This window comes from Momordica charantia, assembly GCF_013281855.1.
Source record: "Momordica charantia cultivar OHB3-1 chromosome 3 unlocalized genomic scaffold, Mcharantia_2.0 BLBB01000003.1, whole genome shotgun sequence".
Classification (NCBI taxonomy): Eukaryota; Viridiplantae; Streptophyta; class Magnoliopsida; order Cucurbitales; family Cucurbitaceae; genus Momordica; species Momordica charantia.
In genome coordinates, this window is record NW_028275161.1 from 4,907,844 (window position 1) to 4,926,337 (window position 18,494).

The 18,494-nt window shown below is 36.5% G+C and overlaps 1 protein-coding gene across 4 annotated transcripts; it reads left to right on the forward strand.

The window, feature by feature from the left end:
* The first annotated feature begins 405 nt into the window (after window positions 1-405).
* On the forward strand, window positions 406-14,295 carry ALB3 (63 kDa inner membrane family protein). Of its 4 annotated transcripts, none has more exons than XR_002603517.2 (13): window positions 406-884; window positions 1,193-1,303; window positions 1,458-1,532; window positions 1,659-1,719; window positions 1,829-1,902; window positions 2,009-2,113; window positions 4,214-4,321; window positions 4,411-4,514; window positions 4,698-4,844; window positions 4,918-5,044; window positions 13,346-13,480; window positions 13,802-13,977; window positions 14,071-14,295. XR_002603517.2 is itself a non-coding variant. In XM_022303215.2 (12 exons), exons 1-11 carry the CDS (start codon window positions 543-545, stop codon window positions 13,451-13,453), a joined length of 1,362 nt encoding a protein of 453 aa, XP_022158907.1. In that variant the 5' UTR covers window positions 406-542; the 3' UTR covers window positions 13,454-13,480; window positions 14,028-14,295. The 4 variants fall into 4 exon arrangements, 2 of the variants coding, with proteins under 2 accessions (XP_022158907.1, XP_022158906.1); XR_002603516.2 differs by having other exon boundaries at window positions 13,802-13,948; window positions 14,028-14,295; XM_022303215.2 differs by lacking the exon at window positions 13,802-13,977 and having other exon boundaries at window positions 14,028-14,295.
* Window positions 14,296-18,494: the final 4,199 nt, after the last annotated feature.

Here is an 18,494-nt window from a genome sequence, read left to right on the forward strand (position 1 = left end):
TTTCTACCTCATAATTATTGTTGTTATTACTGTGGGACTTGGTGATGGTGCAAATGGATGTCTCGACTCTCGAGTGTGAAACAGAGGGGGCTGAGAGTGGGGGCGTCCATGGCTCTTAATTTCAATCTAATTATTATTATTCAGTTTGCTCTCCACTCTCCCTCTGTTCCACTGTTCCACTCTCCCTTTGTTCTTCATTTCTCCATCAAGATCTTTAAAAAAGAACGGAGATTCGGAAGAAATAAAATCGTTGCAAGTATAGAGGCATAACGATGGAGAGAGTCCCCCAGAAATTTAACTAACCAAAAAAACAGAATTTCCCAACAATTTTGGTGTAATTGTCCCGCACGTGTGCCAGAGTACACAGTGGCACTTGCCGTTTCGATTAAAAAGAAACAAAAAAAAAAAGGATAATTCCATTTGATTTCCGCACCTTCTTCCTCCTCCACTGGACTGTCAGCGCTTCAACATCAAGAACAATCCTCTCTCTCCCATGAGAAGCTGAACTCCTTCCTTGAATCCCTGCACAACCAAACCCTTCCATGGCGAAAACCCTAATTTCATCTTCACCCTTCGTTGGTTCGTCTCTCCCATCTCTGTCCCGCCATGGTCGTCTCCACGCTCTTCCTCACCGGAGACACGTCGCCACCAGAGTCAACTTCAGCTTCCATCAACTTCCCCCCATCCATACCTTTGATTCTGCCTTCGATTATGAAGCAATCGTAAGCAGAGCCGAAGGCCTGCTCTATACAATTGCTGACGCAGCGGTAGCAGTGGATTCGGCTGTTTCAGGTGGCGCGGCATCGACCTCCGCAGATACCGCCGTGCAGAAGAATGGTGGCTGGTTTGGATTCATCTCCGAGGCCATGGAAGTTGTTCTTAAAGTAAGCTTTCACATAAAATAAACTCGCCTGGTTTAACTGAAAATTTAGTTCATCATAGCGCTTGTTAATTACTCAGACGAGGAAAAAAAAGGATGTATTTCATATTTATTGATTCAGGGTCAACGCATATTTTCCTGAGTCGGATGATTAAAATCATTTCTTCTAAGCAATCATGAGAATGTCCGTATTTTAAAGATTCTTGGGGTGTGGATGATATCAAGAACCACAGAATTGAAATTCTCACATATGCTTATAGGAAACATGAATATGGTGTTATCTTTTTTGACGTGCCAATTAAACCGTGTCAGGTGTTGAAGGATGGACTTACAGCTGTGCACGTGCCATATTCATATGGATTTGCAATTATATTACTAACTGTTATCGTTAAAATTGCTACTTTTCCTCTCACCAAGCAACAGGTTAGTTAATTCTGCCATGACAGTTGAAAAATGAATCCCCTATGTAGCTGCAAATTCCTCATAATCTGATGATGTATAATTTGCTTATGATGAGTGCATTTACGCATTGGTATAAGGTTGCTACAGAGTTATGAATGCTCTTTGTGATGTGTAGGTCGAGTCAACATTGGCTATGCAAAATCTTCAACCAAAGATTAAAGCCATCCAACAAAGATATGCAGGCAATCAGGTGGGGCATTTCTGTCCTTTATGGAAGCTAAACAAACTTTGAGCTTTGATTGAGGGGATTTTCCTCTCTTGTTTCGATTATAAAGTATTTCCTTCCTTCTATCGTATTATTTTTCCTCTTTTTAAGGAAAGAATACAACTTGAGACATCACGGCTTTATAGTCAAGCTGGAGTTAATCCTTTGGCAGGTGAAAAGCACTCATTCCTTGTTTTCTCATAAATTGGTTTTCAATTTATGATCTTGCTTGATGTTTATGCATACTTCAAAGTCATTGTTGTTAAATCCCATTTCTGTAGGTTGTTTACCAACTTTGGCCACCATACCGGTCTGGATTGGACTATATCAAGCCCTTTCTAATGTGGCAAATGAGGTAATTAAACTATTGTTTTTTTGTGGTCATTGATTCTTATTTAAGACTTTTTAAGTCACCCGACTTATAACTAATTTGTTCCTTCTGATGTCCCTAATTCTTGAAGGGATTACTGACTGAAGGTTTCTTTTGGATTCCCTCACTTGGTGGACCAACTACTATTGCTGCTCGACAAAGTGGAGCTGGAATCTCTTGGTTGATCCCTTTTGTGGTAAATTAAATTTCACAATTTTATGATTTATGTTGTATGAATTTGCTCCCCTTTTTTAGATTTTATTCATAGCTTTATAAGTAAAGCTGATTTCCTTGATACCAGAACTGGATTTAGACGCTGATTGTTGAACATATAATATAACCTCCCATTCTGCTTTTGAAGATGTTTGCATGGGATTTGCTTTCATGCTGTTTTTAAATTGTGGATATAAAATTTTGGAAGCTTCATTTTTTTCCCACTCCTTTGCATATAGATCCCCATAAGTGACTGCATTGTCTAACGTCTTCTCAATAAGGTACAAAAATGCACTCTCTTCTTGATCGGTAACAATTGTTTTTCATTAGCCATTACGTAACAGTAGAAAAAGTGTTCAAGAGCCTACCAATCTCTCGAACAATCCAATCTAAGTTGGATTTGCTGTTACTCAATCGTTAGCTACCTCTGTGCCCCTGCAATACAATTTAATTCCCCCTGCAGTTTCTTATCCCTGCACACCTCACATTCTGCTGACAGAATATACCCTTTGCTCTAACCATAGTTGTACCTAGCTCTAACAACCTTGGCCCTTTCACCATGATGTCTCTAACCTGTAATATTTTGTAAGTGTGTATTATTGAGGGCTTATCACTCCTTCTTCATCATCATTATGATAATGCAATACAATGACGTTTCTCTTTGGAGAAGAATGTTGCTTTTTGCGTACAATTATTGCAAGCAAGAATGGCCTTCACCTTTTTGTGTGGCTCTCAGTTTGTGGGGCTAAAGGCACATTCAGGAACCCCATACAGCTATCACTTCATGTTTTCCTTTCTTTTCAAGTTTTTTGAAGTTTTTTGTTAGAGATGTCTGGAATACTTACTTTTGGTAGGAAGGGGATTGTTGGTTGGGTGATAATCACTTGTGTATTTCATTTCCTTATCTTCATCATCTTTCCTCTTTAAGATTGTGCTCTAGATGCTATTCTTTCTTCTTTGGACAATTCTACCTCGTTTAACTTTGGGATTTTCTATCCTCTTGGATAGGGAAACATTCTGATGTGTAAGCTTTACTTTCTTTTCGGGCTGATTTTCACTTTCGGCAAGGGACCAGGGACATTCGTTTTTGGATCCCAATCCTTCTCAGGTTCTTTTCATAGCTTAGGTATTTCCTCTGTCTTTTTTTTTTATGACCCCTTCCTTTTAGTCTCTCTTTAGGCTAGAATTTCCAAGAAGGTTAAAATTTTTACACATATTGCTGGAGCTATAGTAGTGCATTCTGGGTAAGAATGTGTTTTAGGATTTGGAGCATACCTTTTGAAGATGCCAATTTGTGCTTTCAATTTGGGAATGCTCTTTTGGAGTCATTTGGGATTGCTTTAGTCTTTAGAGGTGTTTGGTCGTTAGTCATATTAATGTCTCACAGTGGGCTTCTTGTCTGTATTATTGTGTCACTAATATAATACAATGTTTTATTTTTTTGAAATATCTATCATTATCAGAGTATTCATTAATATATCCATAATTGAATTATTGACACAGACATATACATCAATGATTTTCATGCTGGGTCCTTATTTCATTCTTTCTTCTCCCTTTAAGGCTCTCGAATGTTTGTAGAGTTTACCTTCAGCCGTATGACTTCTAAAGTTATGTATATTTTACTTTATCTTAAAAGCTTCAGCCACGAGAGAGAAAAATGTTAACAAGATGAATTATTTCATTTAAACTTTATCTATACTTAAAGCACTTCTGTTCAATAATATTGATCTCTTCCACTAAACAACAATAATAACAATAATGACAAATAAAGTTCAACCTAAGTTCTCATATATTTTTTTTTTTTCTTTTTTTCCTCTTCCTACAGTTTACCTTATGTGATCCAGCACAAAAGAATACACTCCTTTTGTAGTGGGGAGGGGGGGAGGACAATGATAGTGAAGATCAATGAATTCATATAGACTTTTCACCACTCTTTAGTAGCTTTAAAATCTATACTGAAAGTACTTTGCTTCAGTTGGTCATTTCCAGAAAAAGAAAATTGAAATTAAAGATAAAAATAAAAAAATACTAATAAAAATAAAGAAAATCCAACCTCAGTTTTGTAATTATTTATTTTCAGGATGGGCATCCACCATTGGGTTGGTCTGACACTGCAGCATACCTTGTATTACCTGTTCTCCTTGTCATTTCTCAGTATGTATCGATGGAACTCATGAAGCCTCCCCAGGTGAAAGTATATATGAAGTTTATCTTATGTTTAATTGATCAATTTCAACTTTCTCTTTAAGCATTCTGAATATGGTTTCCTTTATTCAGACTGATGATCCAGCACAAAAGAACACGCTCCTTATTTTCAAGTTTCTTCCCCTCATGATTGGTTACTTCTCTTTATCTGTTCCATCGGGATTATCAATTTACTGGTTGGTTTCTTATGACCCTTGTCTTTTAATTGTTTCCATACATCTCCGTCTGTTGTGTTCTTATTGACATGTATTAGCTGAGACATCACAAGTGCCTATGTTTTCTTTTTTACTTATATTACATATATTATTCTTAGACAAAATGGTTCACATTAACTAATAAATCATGTCATATGTTCATAGGTTCATAAACAATGTCCTCAGCACAGCTCAGCAAGTATGGTTACGCAAATTAGGAGGTGCGAAGCCTGTTGTAAGTGAAGATGGTGCTGGAATTATAACAGCAGGACGTGCAAAACGAATGTCTGAATCAGGACCTACGGGTGATAGGTAATTTTTACCCGAAAGAGGCTTATAGACATGCTTTTTAACTTCCTTTAATGACCAAAAATGTTAAAAACAGGTTTAGACAGTTAAGGGAAGAAGAGAAAAAGAATAAGTTAAGCAAGGCTGCTCAATCAGAAGAGATTCGAACTCTGACTTCTGAGTCCGATAATGAGGATGGGTATGACGGGGAGACAACAGAGAAGGTAGAACTCGATGTTGAATGTTTTTTTAGTTGAAACTATAATTCCAAATGGAATTACTTTACTATCACTGCAGAACAATTAGCTCTCTTTTGTTTGGTATAATGTCACTTCTGAAATGTTCTGGGTAGAGATAGTTGATTTTCTGAAAATTAAATACTGTTGCAGTACAGGAACTAGTGTTTTTTAGAGCAGCAGGTGCATTACAGCATGATAGCTATCTGAGGCACTAGGCTTGTTTGATAACGACTTTTTTTTGAAGATTATGCCTACTTCCTCTCAATTTCTTTGGTTTTTTTTTTGGTTTATTTTTCACCTTTCTTACCAACGAACTTGAATTCTTAGCCAAATTTTGAAAATTAAAGCAAGTTTTTAAAAACTACTTTTTTTTTTTTTTAGCTTTTACAATTTGGATTTTAGACATTGAACCCATTTTCGAAAAGTAGATAAGAAAGAGAAGGAACTGGTGGAAATAGTGTATAAAGCTATAATTTCAAAAATAGAAAACCAAAACCAAAATGGTTATCAAACGAGATCTAAACAAACTTTTTATAAATATAGTATTATTCATAATACTATCTAAAAGAATATAGTATTATTATAATGAAAAAAATAAGAAATCTTTTTAAGAAATTTTTTAGAGATGAAAGTTTGGAACAGATTCTTCTAATGTCTTTATAACCGCACAGCTCAGTGAGAGCGAGGGTGAGAAGCAAGGGGTCTTACATGGGCTATTTTGGTGTGTTTTTCAAAACACTGACAGGAACAACTTCTATTTTGTCAGGGTATGGACTAAGTGATTATGTGAAATTTTTGACTAACGTTGTTTTAGAGTCTATCAAATGATGTTCATAGTGGGGTTCCAGTGCACCAAGTTAACTGATTTGGTTCAGTTATGGTGATAATCCCTATGGTAGGACCCAAATCACTATAGTGTATGAGCGTAAGCTTAGGAGTTTGTGAGAGGTGGTATTACGTAATAGGAGTGGGGCCCACAGGTAATTTTGTTACTGGGCCCACGGGGGAAGGTTTAATTGTTTGAGGACAGTTTGTTTCGGCTTTCTCTGCTGAGAACTGGGAGAGAAGGGGAACTCTCTAATCTCCCTGGGCAAGTATATCACCCGATCACTAATTTATTTTGCTATAAATTGTCAAATACTTAAAGCTGAGTATGTGTTAGCTGTTAATAAAGATTACCTACTCAACTGCATTGTTGAATTCCTAGGCGCCTGCTGATACTCCTAAAGGAGAGTATCTTTTTTGGTAGGAAACTGTGATACACTTTCATTTAAAAGGAAGAAAGCTTACAAAAGAAAGGTGACAAGTGTCAGCCCACCCAAAACCAATTGGGCTTACAAAAAAATATTCCAATGGGTGTCAATTAAAAAAGAATATATTAAAGAAGGTTCTAAACTATTCTATGATGGTTATGAAAAATTCTGTTGTTTCTTTCCATTTAAATTTTTCCAAGAAGGTCTCCTCGATAAGGAATTCCATTCCAAGTATAATTTCAAAATCATCCATGTGGACCACTACTAAATCAAAAGTCCCCATCCACATCCCTAATTTCAAAGCCCATCGCTTGGAAACTTGTACAATGTGTAAAGCTTTGGAGTTGACGGTCTTCATCTTGCCGGTGTCTTTCTCAATAATCAATTCCAAATGGTGGGCTTCCTGCTCGGATATGAAGTTATGGGTTGCACCAGAGTCAACCATAGTGCTCTTAGCAGGTTTAGCATTGATCACCCCATCCACGAACATAAGCCCTTTCTCAGATGTTCCTTTAGGTTCAACTGGGCTCTATCCTAGCTATGATAGTACGTGGACCTTATATACTTCTATGTTTTCCCATGGCCTGCATCTTCCTCTCCATCCTTGTGCGCAACAATTTTTGAGTGACGTTGGTCTAGCTCCCGCCCAACTGGTCCCTAATGGGTGGGATATGCTGTTTGCGTGTTTCATGGCCTGACAGTATAGTGGTGGTGGAGGTCTGACTGTCGAGACTTTTGCAATTCTACACACATTTGATTTAAAGGTTGTTCCTCCCAAGAGAAATCTGTATTTTTATCTGGCAAACAAGAAGGAGAAGAAGCCTCTAGAAGTATCGGAGAGTACCGAGAGTAATTGTGTGGCTTTTGGGAAACGAAAGGCTCCAAGTAAGGCTTCCTGTCGCCGCGACAGACAGAAAGTCACCATTTCTTGTTCTAATAAAAAATGGAAACATGAATGGTTTTTTATTAGCGGGGATTGGTTTTGCACTAGGGGAGACCTTAATAATATTCCGGCCGAGTTCAGGCCTCCGGATAGGTATTTAATTTTTACTGTCCCGTTTTCTTTAGCTCGGCCGACGTCTTAATATTATTGTTAACTTGTTTCTCACTTTCTTGTGGTCGTCTGGTTTCAGTTGGTATTCATGGCGAATGTTCCTACGTCGTGACATGCTTAGAGAGAGGTTTGACCGTTGTGGGAAAAAAGGAAAACTTACTTACTGAGGGTAACTTACGTCGATACGGTCTATCCTAGCTATTAGGCACACCCACAGCCCATGGACAAGTGGAGGTAGTGAATAAAATCATCAAACATTACCTAAACACCCGTATAGAGTCTTTAAAAGGAGGTTGGGCCGAAGAATTACCTAGCGGACTATGGTCCTATCGAACCACTGCCAAAACAACTACGAGAGAAACTCCTTTCTCTTTAGCCTTCGGCACAGAAGCAGTCATCCGTGTGGAGATAGGCCTTCCCTCCTTAAGGATAAGGGAGTATGACCTTGTCACCAACGATGAAAGACTCAGAGTTCATTTAGATCTTTTGGATGAACTCCGAGAGGCTCTCATCAGCGTCCAAAAACAACGCATTTCACGATACTACAACACCAATGTCCGATCGCGAATGTTCCAATAAGGTGATCTGGTGCTACGTAAAGTGGCACAAGGAACCAAAGACATTACCGACGGAGTACTCAGCCATGCATGGGAAGGCCCTTATCGCATTACTCGAGTTGCGCGACTCGGTACATACTACTTAGAAAATCTTGAAGGAAAACAGCTAAAGCATCTATGGAATGTAGAACATCTCAAGAAATATTATCCATAACACGAAATGTACGATCATAAGCAAATAAAAAAGTATGCAGTTAGACCGACAAAAGTCTCGAGAAACATGTCTCTATAAAAAAAATGCATACAAATAAAAGGAACAAGAAAAAGCCTATTGAACTACTCCTACGCTCCAGCCTTCCCTAGAACCTCATTCTGAGTCTCGCTCTGAATACCTATAGACTGATCCAAATGAGCAACAAGCTGACTAAAAACAAGCAGTTGTTAATAAAATAAAAAGAAAAAAAGAAAGGAGGAAGAAAAAGGAGAGCGAACTCATTCTGCTCATCTCGTATAGATCCTAACAGAAATCTCGTTCTGGGTCACCTGCAGTAAATACGCCAGGGAGGATCATGCTCTGCATCCCCTCCTGAGTACGTTACCCGACCTTGTCAATATCCTCTAGCAACACAGGGGCTTGGTAAGGCCCCAAAAACCAAAGACAAGGCTTTGTAGGGAAGACGAGGATCTCTCGGGATGAGGAGACTCGAGAATCAGAGGAAGAGGTGGTCCAGGCACCACAGGTGCAGAACCTGGGAGCGAAGGCTGAGCAGAAAAAGGAGGGGGATGAATGGTGGTAGTGGGAGCGACCCTAGCAGGTCGGGGCAGATCAGACGTCTCTGCCCTCGACGTCGTTGGGCTGGTGGGATCGAACTTGAAGCCCCCTCTCCAAAACAAGCCTCTTGTTAGAACGGAGGCGCTAAAAAAGATTCATCTCAGCCTGATCTTCAAAGGACTCGGAAGAATCTAACAACAGGAAAAGGGGTTGTAAGAGCTTGAGCCGTAAAACAAGAAGCAGGTAAAAGTCACAACAAGAACTTACCTGAAGTGGAATCATCGGAGTCGTTGAGAAGGGGGGGCTCACCAGTAAGTTCGCTCTGTAGCCCTGAAAGTGGACAGATTAGATCTGATAGACCGTATCTATGTAAGTTACCCTTGGAAGTAAGTTTTCCTTCTTTCTCATGTCAGTCAAACCTCTCTCTAAATGTGCCGTGACGTAGGAACGTTCACCATAAATACTAACTGAAGCCAAACAACTACAAGAAAGAGAGAAGCAAGTTAACAATAATTTTAAGATGTCGACCGAGCTAATGAAAACAGGATAGTAAAAATTAAATACCTACCTGGAGCCCTGAACTTAGCCGGAATATTAAAAAGGCCTCTCCTAGTGGAAAGCCAATCCCAGTTAATAAAAAACCATTCATGTTTCCATTTTTTATTAGAACTAGAAATGGTGACTTTCTACCTGTCGTGGCGACGAGAAGCCTTACTTGGAGCCTTCCGCTTCCCAGAAGCCACACAACTACTCTCGATATCGTTTGGTACTTCTGGAGGCTTCTTCTTCTTCTTTTTCGCTAGATAAAAGTATAGATTTCTCCTTGGAGGAACGACCTTTAAATTAAATGTGTGTAGAATTGCAGAAGTCTCAATTGTCAGACGCCACCGCCACCATACTGCCAGGCTATGAAACACGCAACCAGCATATCCCACCCATTAGGGACCAGTTGGGCGGGAGCCAGACCAATGTCACTCAAAAATTGTTGTTGTGCACAAGGATGGAGAGGAAGATGCAGGCCATGGGAAAACATAGCAGTATATAAGGTCGTTTCTTCCGGTGGCAGGTTAGTAATCCGCTCATCTCCTGGTACTCGCATAGCAATACTCTTCAGAATCTCATAAGTAAATCGATAAAAATCTAGGATCTTTTGATTGACCGTAGAACGAATGTCAGCAGGTCCAGCAGATAAGGATCATCCCGGTACCGACATCAAGGGGTTCTATGTCTCAAAAACAACAACAGTGGCATCTATTTCTGAACTATTCACGTCGATCCCATCTAGTCTCACATCAACAATGTCCACCCGCTCTAATACTGCGGTGATACGAGCACAACTCAAAAACACACTATCGGGCTCTTCAAGTGTCCTACTCGAAAATTCATTGCCCGTTAACCCAGTCGCTACTCTTTCTGCCACAGCATCAGCAAAAGAACATTCCCTAGCGTCGCCCCCCACCTCCGAGGTCCCTATGTCTAGAAAAGGTAAATGAGATGGAAACATTGTCTGGGTCAAAATATTCTAAAGACTCAAATGTGAATTCTGCATAATAGGGCTCTGAAGGGCCAACGGCTACATAGTCTCCTAAGCCAGAATCACTCATATTGTAAAAGAAAATAGTTCAGGGATCAAAGAGTTATCTTGAAGTACTTCACCAAAATTGCCTCGAAAAAGGACTAGAACAGAACCTAAAAGATGTCCAATTGAATGACCTCAGAAACGCCGAACTGGATGTACTCCATCTTGGGTGTTCTCCATCTTCCTCCTTCTCGCACTCAACTTCAGTTTCTTGCTCATTACATGATTGAATAGATGCTTGAAGGGCGGTAAGGGCAGTTTGATGAGAACACTCGGTTACCTGGTGAGAGGTTTTACATAAGAAACAGGATATCAGTCTCTAAGCATTGGGGTTATGTTGGTACGGTCCTCGAGGTAAGACCGACATTTGGGCCCTGTGGCCTCTTCTTCACTCCCCCACTCTTTGGGGCATTACGTTTGAACGTCTTATTCTCCACCATGGGAGTCGGAGCATTCTTCTGTGGTTGAAATGGCTCACCGCTATAATTTAGCAGTCATTCCGCAGTGGCTAAGGTAGGTGCAAGGGTCTTAAACCTTCTTCTTGATTAATTTGTCCTAGCCGATTGTTTCAGTCCTTCAACAAAAATGAATACCTTGTACTTATCTGACATGTCACATATATCAAGCATCACAGGAGAGAATTGTTTCATATAATCCTGAATGGTTCCAGTATGTCTAAGTTCACGCAATTTCCTTCTAGGAATGTATTCGACATTTTCAAGGAATAACTGAGCCCTCAGTTCCTTCTTAAGATTGTCCCATGTGTTGATTGTACCTAGCCCATTATGGGCATCATTGACCTTAGATTTCCACCACAGCTTTGCATTGTTGATAAGATGTATGGTGGCTAAAGGTCACTTTTGTTTCTTTTGAGGTCGTCCCAACAGTTTGGAAGTATTGCTCAACATCGAAGATGAAGTTCTCGAGATCTTTCGTATCTCGATTGCCATTCAAGGGTTTGGGCTCTGGAACCTTGAACTTGTTGAACCCCATGGCCCATGCATATTTGAATTTGCCTGGTTGGGTTTGTGGAGACTAGGACGTGTAACTTTACTTTCTAGGGCGTCAACCCTCGCATCTAGTTCTTGTTTAGGTAGCCCATCTACTCGAGTGTTCACAACATCTATTTCTCCAACCTTGTCGGAGAACTCATCAACTCGCGTCTACAGTAGACAAAGAGTATCAGAGACTTCCCTCAGATATATCAGCTATTCTTCAATCGGAACTAGTCAATCGACATGCGACTTGCTCAATTACTTTGTTGTCAACATGGTTCTGGTCTTTTATTAGGTTGAGGAGCTAACTGAGCGTTGATACTACTTGCATTTAGTGGCTTCAGTGCTAGGCTTTGGGGAGCGGGTGGTCTATTTCCTTAGGTTGAGAGTCTCGGGAAGCGGGTGAGTTGCTCCATCTCCTCTCTGATGTTCATTTCTCTCGGGATAGGAATGATATCCGTGTTTGGGCCCCTACTCTTTCTAGGGGTTTCTCTTGCAGTTCCTTCTTTAAAATCTTGTGCTCCTTTGATCCTTCCCCGGCTGCCCCTGTGTTTGCCTCGCTTGGGAGAATCAATACCCTGGATCGTATCCAGAAACATTCTTCTTCCTGTTTGGGTACACAATAGTGTGTTCTTTGCAAACAAGACTCTATAGGAGTCTTGATCACATGTTATGCCATTACAATTTTGCCCAAAAGATTTGGAGTCGGTTCTTTGAGATTTTTGAAGTTTCTTGAGACCGACATAGAGATTGGGGGCTATGGTGGAGGAAGTGCTATCGGCTTCTCCTTTTCGTGAGAAAGGGAGGTTTTTGTGGCAAGCTTGTTTCTTCACAATCTTGTGGGGAATTTGGTTGGAAAGGAACAATAGATTTTTTTGGGGGGTTGGAGAAAGATAGGCAGTCTAGGAGCTTGTGAAATTTAATGTTTCTTTATGGGGCTCTATCTCGAAATTGTTTTGTATTTATCAGTTAGGTACATTCTTTTGGATTGGAAGCCCTTCTTTAGCTAGGGCTTCCCCTTGCCGGGCTCTTGTTTTTGTGTGCCCATTTTTTTGTTTTCTTTTTCATTTTTCTTAATGAAAAGTGCAGTTTCCTATTAAAAAAAAAAAAAAAAGCTTTGATACCACTTGTCACAATCGCACTTCTTCGAACAGACCAGGCGATTATGCCACAATTGCTTTAGCGCAAACAAGCAAGTGAGTTGAGAAAAATTGTAAGTTGTGGACAATCTTAGACAATCTTAGCCAATGGTTTAGCCTCCGCTCATATTTTGAGAGAATGGGTTTATAAAACGTGAGAGAGAAAACAATTGAAAACATCTCTAAAACAAGCATTATAGACATCGAGTACAAGAAAACTTGATTGAAAGAAAGTATACAATGCTGGGTCGGGGGAGGTTTGATGACTACTTCGGTCTAGACTCCCGGTTCATTGTAGCTCACAAAGGTGGAGAGGAGCGCTCAATTTTATACTTATTCATCATCAATCATTCTAGGTTATCTCCCAGGTTTCTTGTAAAAAAAGAAAAAAGAGAGAAGAAAAATCTAGATTACAAATGCAAGAAAAGTTGGCTCGTGGTTAGCCATGAAAATCTAAAAATACTTAAGTAAAGCTACAACAATATTAACCTAATAAAGCTTACTTGAAACTACCTAAAACAACTTAAAATAAAGTTTTTAAGGGTTACGGAGAGGAGTGGGCTTAAAAGCCCTTACAAAATGAAACTCAATAAAGTCCAAGTCAACCATAATTAAAAAGTCAACCAAAAAGAGTCAACAAAAAAAAAATTCCATAAACAATTACAAGAGTAAAATAAGATGTTAGTTTGGTTCTCTTGGTAAATTGGCTCGACAGATTACAGTATATGAAACTATATGAATTTTAGCTTCTTACCCGGCTTCTCTTTTTCATCTATTTACTTATTTTTATTTAGTTCTGGATTAGAGGAAGATTATTGGTCACTCCATAGTATGACTTAATTATTAACTTTTTGGTGAACTGATGGCTGACTGGCATATACATCTTCATTCGGATTGATTTGACTTTTATCAAAAACTAATTTGAAGTGTTTAACAGGGTGAGAACAGTCTGGAAGAGGCATATGCATCAAGTGCAGATAAAGACATCCCAGCCTATAATCGACAAAAGAGAAGCAAGCGATCAAAGAGGAAGCGCGCAGTCTGAACGATTATATACTGGATATATTTGTAGGTAATTTTGAGTCGTGTATATCTTGACGAATTGCAACATAGTTAAAACACTTGGCTAATTCATTTTTCAATATAGTGCAAATAAATTCAATTAGTCTTCCTTTTAATATAATTCTGCAACATTTTGACAATATTCAGAAGCAACAATGAGAAATTACGGCATTTAACCCAGAAAAAAGGTTAAATGAAAGCAGTAGGAATGTGGCTTATCCCACTCTGTAATGCCTATTCTTGGAAGATCTAGTTTTAAGTCATTCCTATTTCCTCATGAACACATATTTTTCATGGATGTGAATTAGTGATTGATTTTCATTGCATTTAGGGAGGCTTCAACTAGTCATTTTGGATTTATTTTGGTAGCCTGCCTGCTCATGTTTCTGAATTGTTGTGTGGTTTGAGACTTCTTAATGAGCATGGTGTTTCCGAGGTTAACTACGCAACCAGTATCGTAACCCGGCACTTCTCTAAGGTGAAATATGGTGTGTGAAAGGAGAAAGGGTATGTTTTTTCAGTCATTCTTTAAGCATAAACATGTTCATATTGTACAGAGATGCAGATGGAAAAGAGTCTTCACTTGTTCATATTCTACAGAGATGCAGAGTTTCATCTTTTGAACAGCCAAAACGCAGCGTTTTGGTCATTACCTTGATGGAGGCCAATGATTTGCCTACTGGATTTGTCTCCGATGGCTTTCATGTATGAATTATGTGCATGTTGCCGAGGGTGTATTTGGAAGGGACAGTAGAATGTGTGATTTTGAAAAAAAGAGATTCTAAGTATAATTGATTTTTGGTTTATAAACTCTTTTTTCGTGTCTTTTCTTATTTTTTCAATTTTTTTCAGTATTGTGTTTGTTCTAGCAGTCAGATCTTTCATTTTTTTTCTCTCAATCCATAGATAGAATTTGAATGGATGAGCCGTGGATCGTTCAATTACTTATTATCGAATTTTTTTCTTTTTTAGCTTCATTCATATATTTCTTTCAATTCAAATACTAGAATTGGGTTTCTTTTGTGAAAGTTCTTTTATTGTTTGTTTTATAAATAAAATGTTTTTGATGACCCATTTTTTGTTTCTTTTGAGATATTTAGAAACAAGTTTGTTAGTTCTTTTAAAACTCTTAGAATTATAAAAAGATTCTTTTTAATTTTTTTATTTTTTTTTCAAATTCTTTTATTAATTTTATTAAAATGGGTTCAAAAAACGGAAGTTGTTTTCGGGGAGAACCAAAAGGTAGTTCAGCTTCCATTCTCTAAAATGTTAAAAAACAAAAATCATTTTTCAAAATCACCATCTAATGCCAATTGAAAAATCAATTTAAAATGATTTTAAATTTTTTCATGATTTCGACAATGCGAGGTGAAATTAACTCCTAAATACACTTGAAATCAATGGGGGAGGAAGAGAAATAATTTTTTTAATAATTCATATGATGAGTAATATGATTATCTAATTTTTTTTTGAATATACCATTTTTCAAACGAATATTTATAAGTATTACATTTAAAAAAACTTATTAATCATTTATAAACTTTAATAATTGTAGTCCATATGTTAAATTAATTTAGATGTTGATTAATTGTAATCATTAGACTATAACATAGTAATTATTGTTTTCCATGTGTTCTAATATTTGCTCTCATTTTAAATATTCGGGCCTAATAGATTATTTAACTTAAAAAAAAATTTAATTTTGGAATAATGGCTTAGAAAGCCGTCGTCACTCAAATCTTAACTTGAGTCAAATATTTATAAATTGACTAATTTTAAAGAATACTTTTAAATAACTTTATTAATATCAATAATTTTGAAGCTTTCCATCAACACCTTTTACACTAGGTAGAAATTTGAGCGTTAGTGACAGTTAAAAATTGTCATTAACATAATATATGACAGTTATCTAATTGTCATCTATTAAGGCATCAAGAGAGAGAACATGACAATTTTGAAAAATTGTCAGTAATATATTTACAACTACAATGGTACTTTGTCACGAATAGATCTTCCATCACAATTAATAAATGTCATAGAAACTCATTCAATTACGTTTTATAAGTGTCACTAAAACAATGAAAGATTTTATTCTCCTGTCAATAAAAACTTAATGACGGCGGTGTATAAATGTCACGAAATAATTTTTAACACAGTTTATAATTGTCGTGAAATGTTTTTTAACGACAGTTCAAAATTGACATGAAATATTTTTTAACGACTGCTGATAAACGTCAAGAAAAACGTAAATCTATACCCGATGCGACCGGACAATCCTGAAATAATTAATATTGTCCATAAAGCTGCAGTTTTTTCGACGAAAATTTAATGCGCTCAAAATCATTTATGACACTTTTTGTATGTCATATATTCTCAAGATGGTCTAGGTAACTGTCATGGAATACGTGAATTTTTTTTTATTTTTCTTGACAATTATAAAATGTCATAAAGCATGAAAATTTTCGTAAATTGCCGTTTTTTCTCTCCAAAAAATCGTGCTTCCACCATTTCATGACAGTTTTTCACTGTGATTGACAATTTGGTTTTAGTGACAGTTTTTAACTGTCATAAAACTTACAAATAGCGTTTTTTTCCCGCAAAAAACGCACCCCATCATTTATGACAGTTTTTTTTCCTCCAAACTTTTTTACAGTTCACAACTGTCATGGAAGATCACTTTTCTACTAGTGTTAGTTGAAAAATGTCAATCCCTCACATGAAACCTATGCACTTTTCGTAAGCATAGTTAAAAATTACTAAGGAAGAAAGTCTTTTTTCGTAGAAATAAAGTCTCTTCTCTTTCTGTATCGTTCTCTTTGAAAACGCATTTCTCTATCTCACCTATTTCTTTAGAGAAAATGTCGCCTTTCTCGCTTTATCACGGGCGATAAAAAGTTATCCTTTAGAGTGAATATAAAAAATCTAAGTTTGGAAGGAAAAAAATAAGATAAAATTTGTGAAAAGACACATGATTGGATTTAAAAATTTATTCTACATTTTTATTAGAACAAAAAGTTATACAATATAATATAATATCAACAAAAAAAAAAAAAAAGATACCGAATGTGTCGTTTTCCTTTGTTGTATTTCAATTTTAAGTCCAAACAACCATTTGCTTCCTTCAAATCATACGTCAAAAAGAAAGCTCAACCAAAAGATTTTGGTACCCATTTCTTTGGTCCTTCATAAATTTTGGAACTCATTTCAAATTTATTTCAACATTTTTAGTATTCAACCACAAGAATGACATACAACATTAGGTAAGAATTTCTCTCTAACAATATTTGACACAATACTTTTGTCATAGAAATTCTTCATTCAATTTGGTCTAATATGACATTTAACTCCACAATAATGACATGTAGGCACAAATTTAGCATTATGCATACAATGTGATTTGGATGTCTTATGAACATGCTTAGATACAAATTTAGCATTATACAAATAATTTATGCTAGTACGAGCATATTTAGGAACAAAGTTCAAATTTGCATGATATTTTTATCATTTCCTCGTACTTATTCACAAATTTCACATTATGGTCTAATTTTGATCTAGCATGAAATTGTCTAGGCACAAACTTTGAATTTCCATGCACATTTCTAGATTTTTCATGCTTTAGCACCTATTTAGATTCAACCAGGTTAGATATATTGGGTAAAACATCTTTAGGTATAGAAGGGGTAGCTTTAACAAAAGTAGTCTTATGGCTAGAAGAAGTAGAATTTTTATCCACATATCTTAATCCCTTTTTATCATTAAAAGGTTTATTCATGTCTATAATCTTATCTAACCTTCGTGCACCTATAGCCAATTTCTTTTTCTTTAAACACATGCAAAAGATCATTTTTCTCATGAACATTAAACTCAAGAAATTTAATTTTGTCAATGAAAGAAATATTCTATTTTTCCAAAGATGTATTGCTAATTTCTAAAATAATAATTCTACTTTTCAAACTAGTAATTTTATCTTTTAACTCCAAAGAAAGAGATTCAATTTTCTCATTTTTTATTTCTAGAATCATTTAATACAATTTTTAATTCGAATGATAAAATTTCAACATTTTCTTTATCAAGAAATTTAATTCTCTCACTATTCAAAGCATATTTTTCATCACAACAATTATCATGCAACACATTATTAGTAGCTCTATTTTTCAAATAAGCATTTTCATCTATCAAAGATCTATTCTGTATGGACATGACTTATAGTTCATTGATAGTTTAACATATTTAGAGCTAATTTTTTCAAAATCACATTGCATGCTTTCAAATGCATTATATAATTCATCATATGAAGGAGATTTGTGATTTACATCATCCTCATCGTTTTCGAGATCGAACCCATCATTCGAATGAGCCATCAAGCACAAGGAGAATCCATTAAATTTTTCTTTTTCCACCTCATGACACTTTTCTTGATTTTGAGAATTATAATTATCTTTCAAATCCAATAAATCATTAGAAGTACAAGGAGAATTTTCAACACTAAACATATTATCAAAAAATTCCAAATATCATATATTTATGTAAAATGTGAAATATTTTTCTATCTAAAGCACAACATATGATATTTATAACTTTGCCTAAAAAAAATGATATTTATAACTTGAGTATTAAAAGAAAGAATTTCATCACTCAATTTTAATTTTGATAAATCATTCTCACAAACATACGATATATCAAAATCAGTAGATAACAAGAATGTTTTCATACGATGTCTCCAAATATCATATTTTCTACCATCAAAGAATGAAGGTTTATCAATGCAATAACTTTCAAGAAAATCTAAAGTTGTCATAGCTCTAGCAATTAAGCTTTTCAAAAATAAATTTTCAAAAATTAACAAGACAAATAGTATTGAGATAAAGTTTGATCCAGGGGGTGAATAGAGTTTAATGAAACTTATAAATCTTTTAATAGAATGGGCCTAATTTAAAAAATAAGGAAACTTTATACAAACAAATAATTTTAACATAGTCGTCCACGGCTAACCCGACTTGCCTTAGCCTTTGTCTCCATTC

What these genes read in the sequence shown, in the direction of transcription:
- ALB3 (XM_022303215.2), top strand. Translation starts at nt 543, where the DNA reads ATGGCGAAAACCCTAATTTCATCTTCACCCTTCGTTGGTTCGTCTCTC. An exon ending in TTCCTCTCACCAAGCAACAG is followed by an intron (nt 1,304 to 1,457) that starts GTTAGTTAATTC and finishes TGTGATGTGTAG; the next exon opens with GTCGAGTCAACATTGGCTAT. An exon ending in AAAGATATGCAGGCAATCAG is followed by an intron (nt 1,533 to 1,658) that starts GTGGGGCATTTC and finishes CCTCTTTTTAAG; the next exon opens with GAAAGAATACAACTTGAGAC.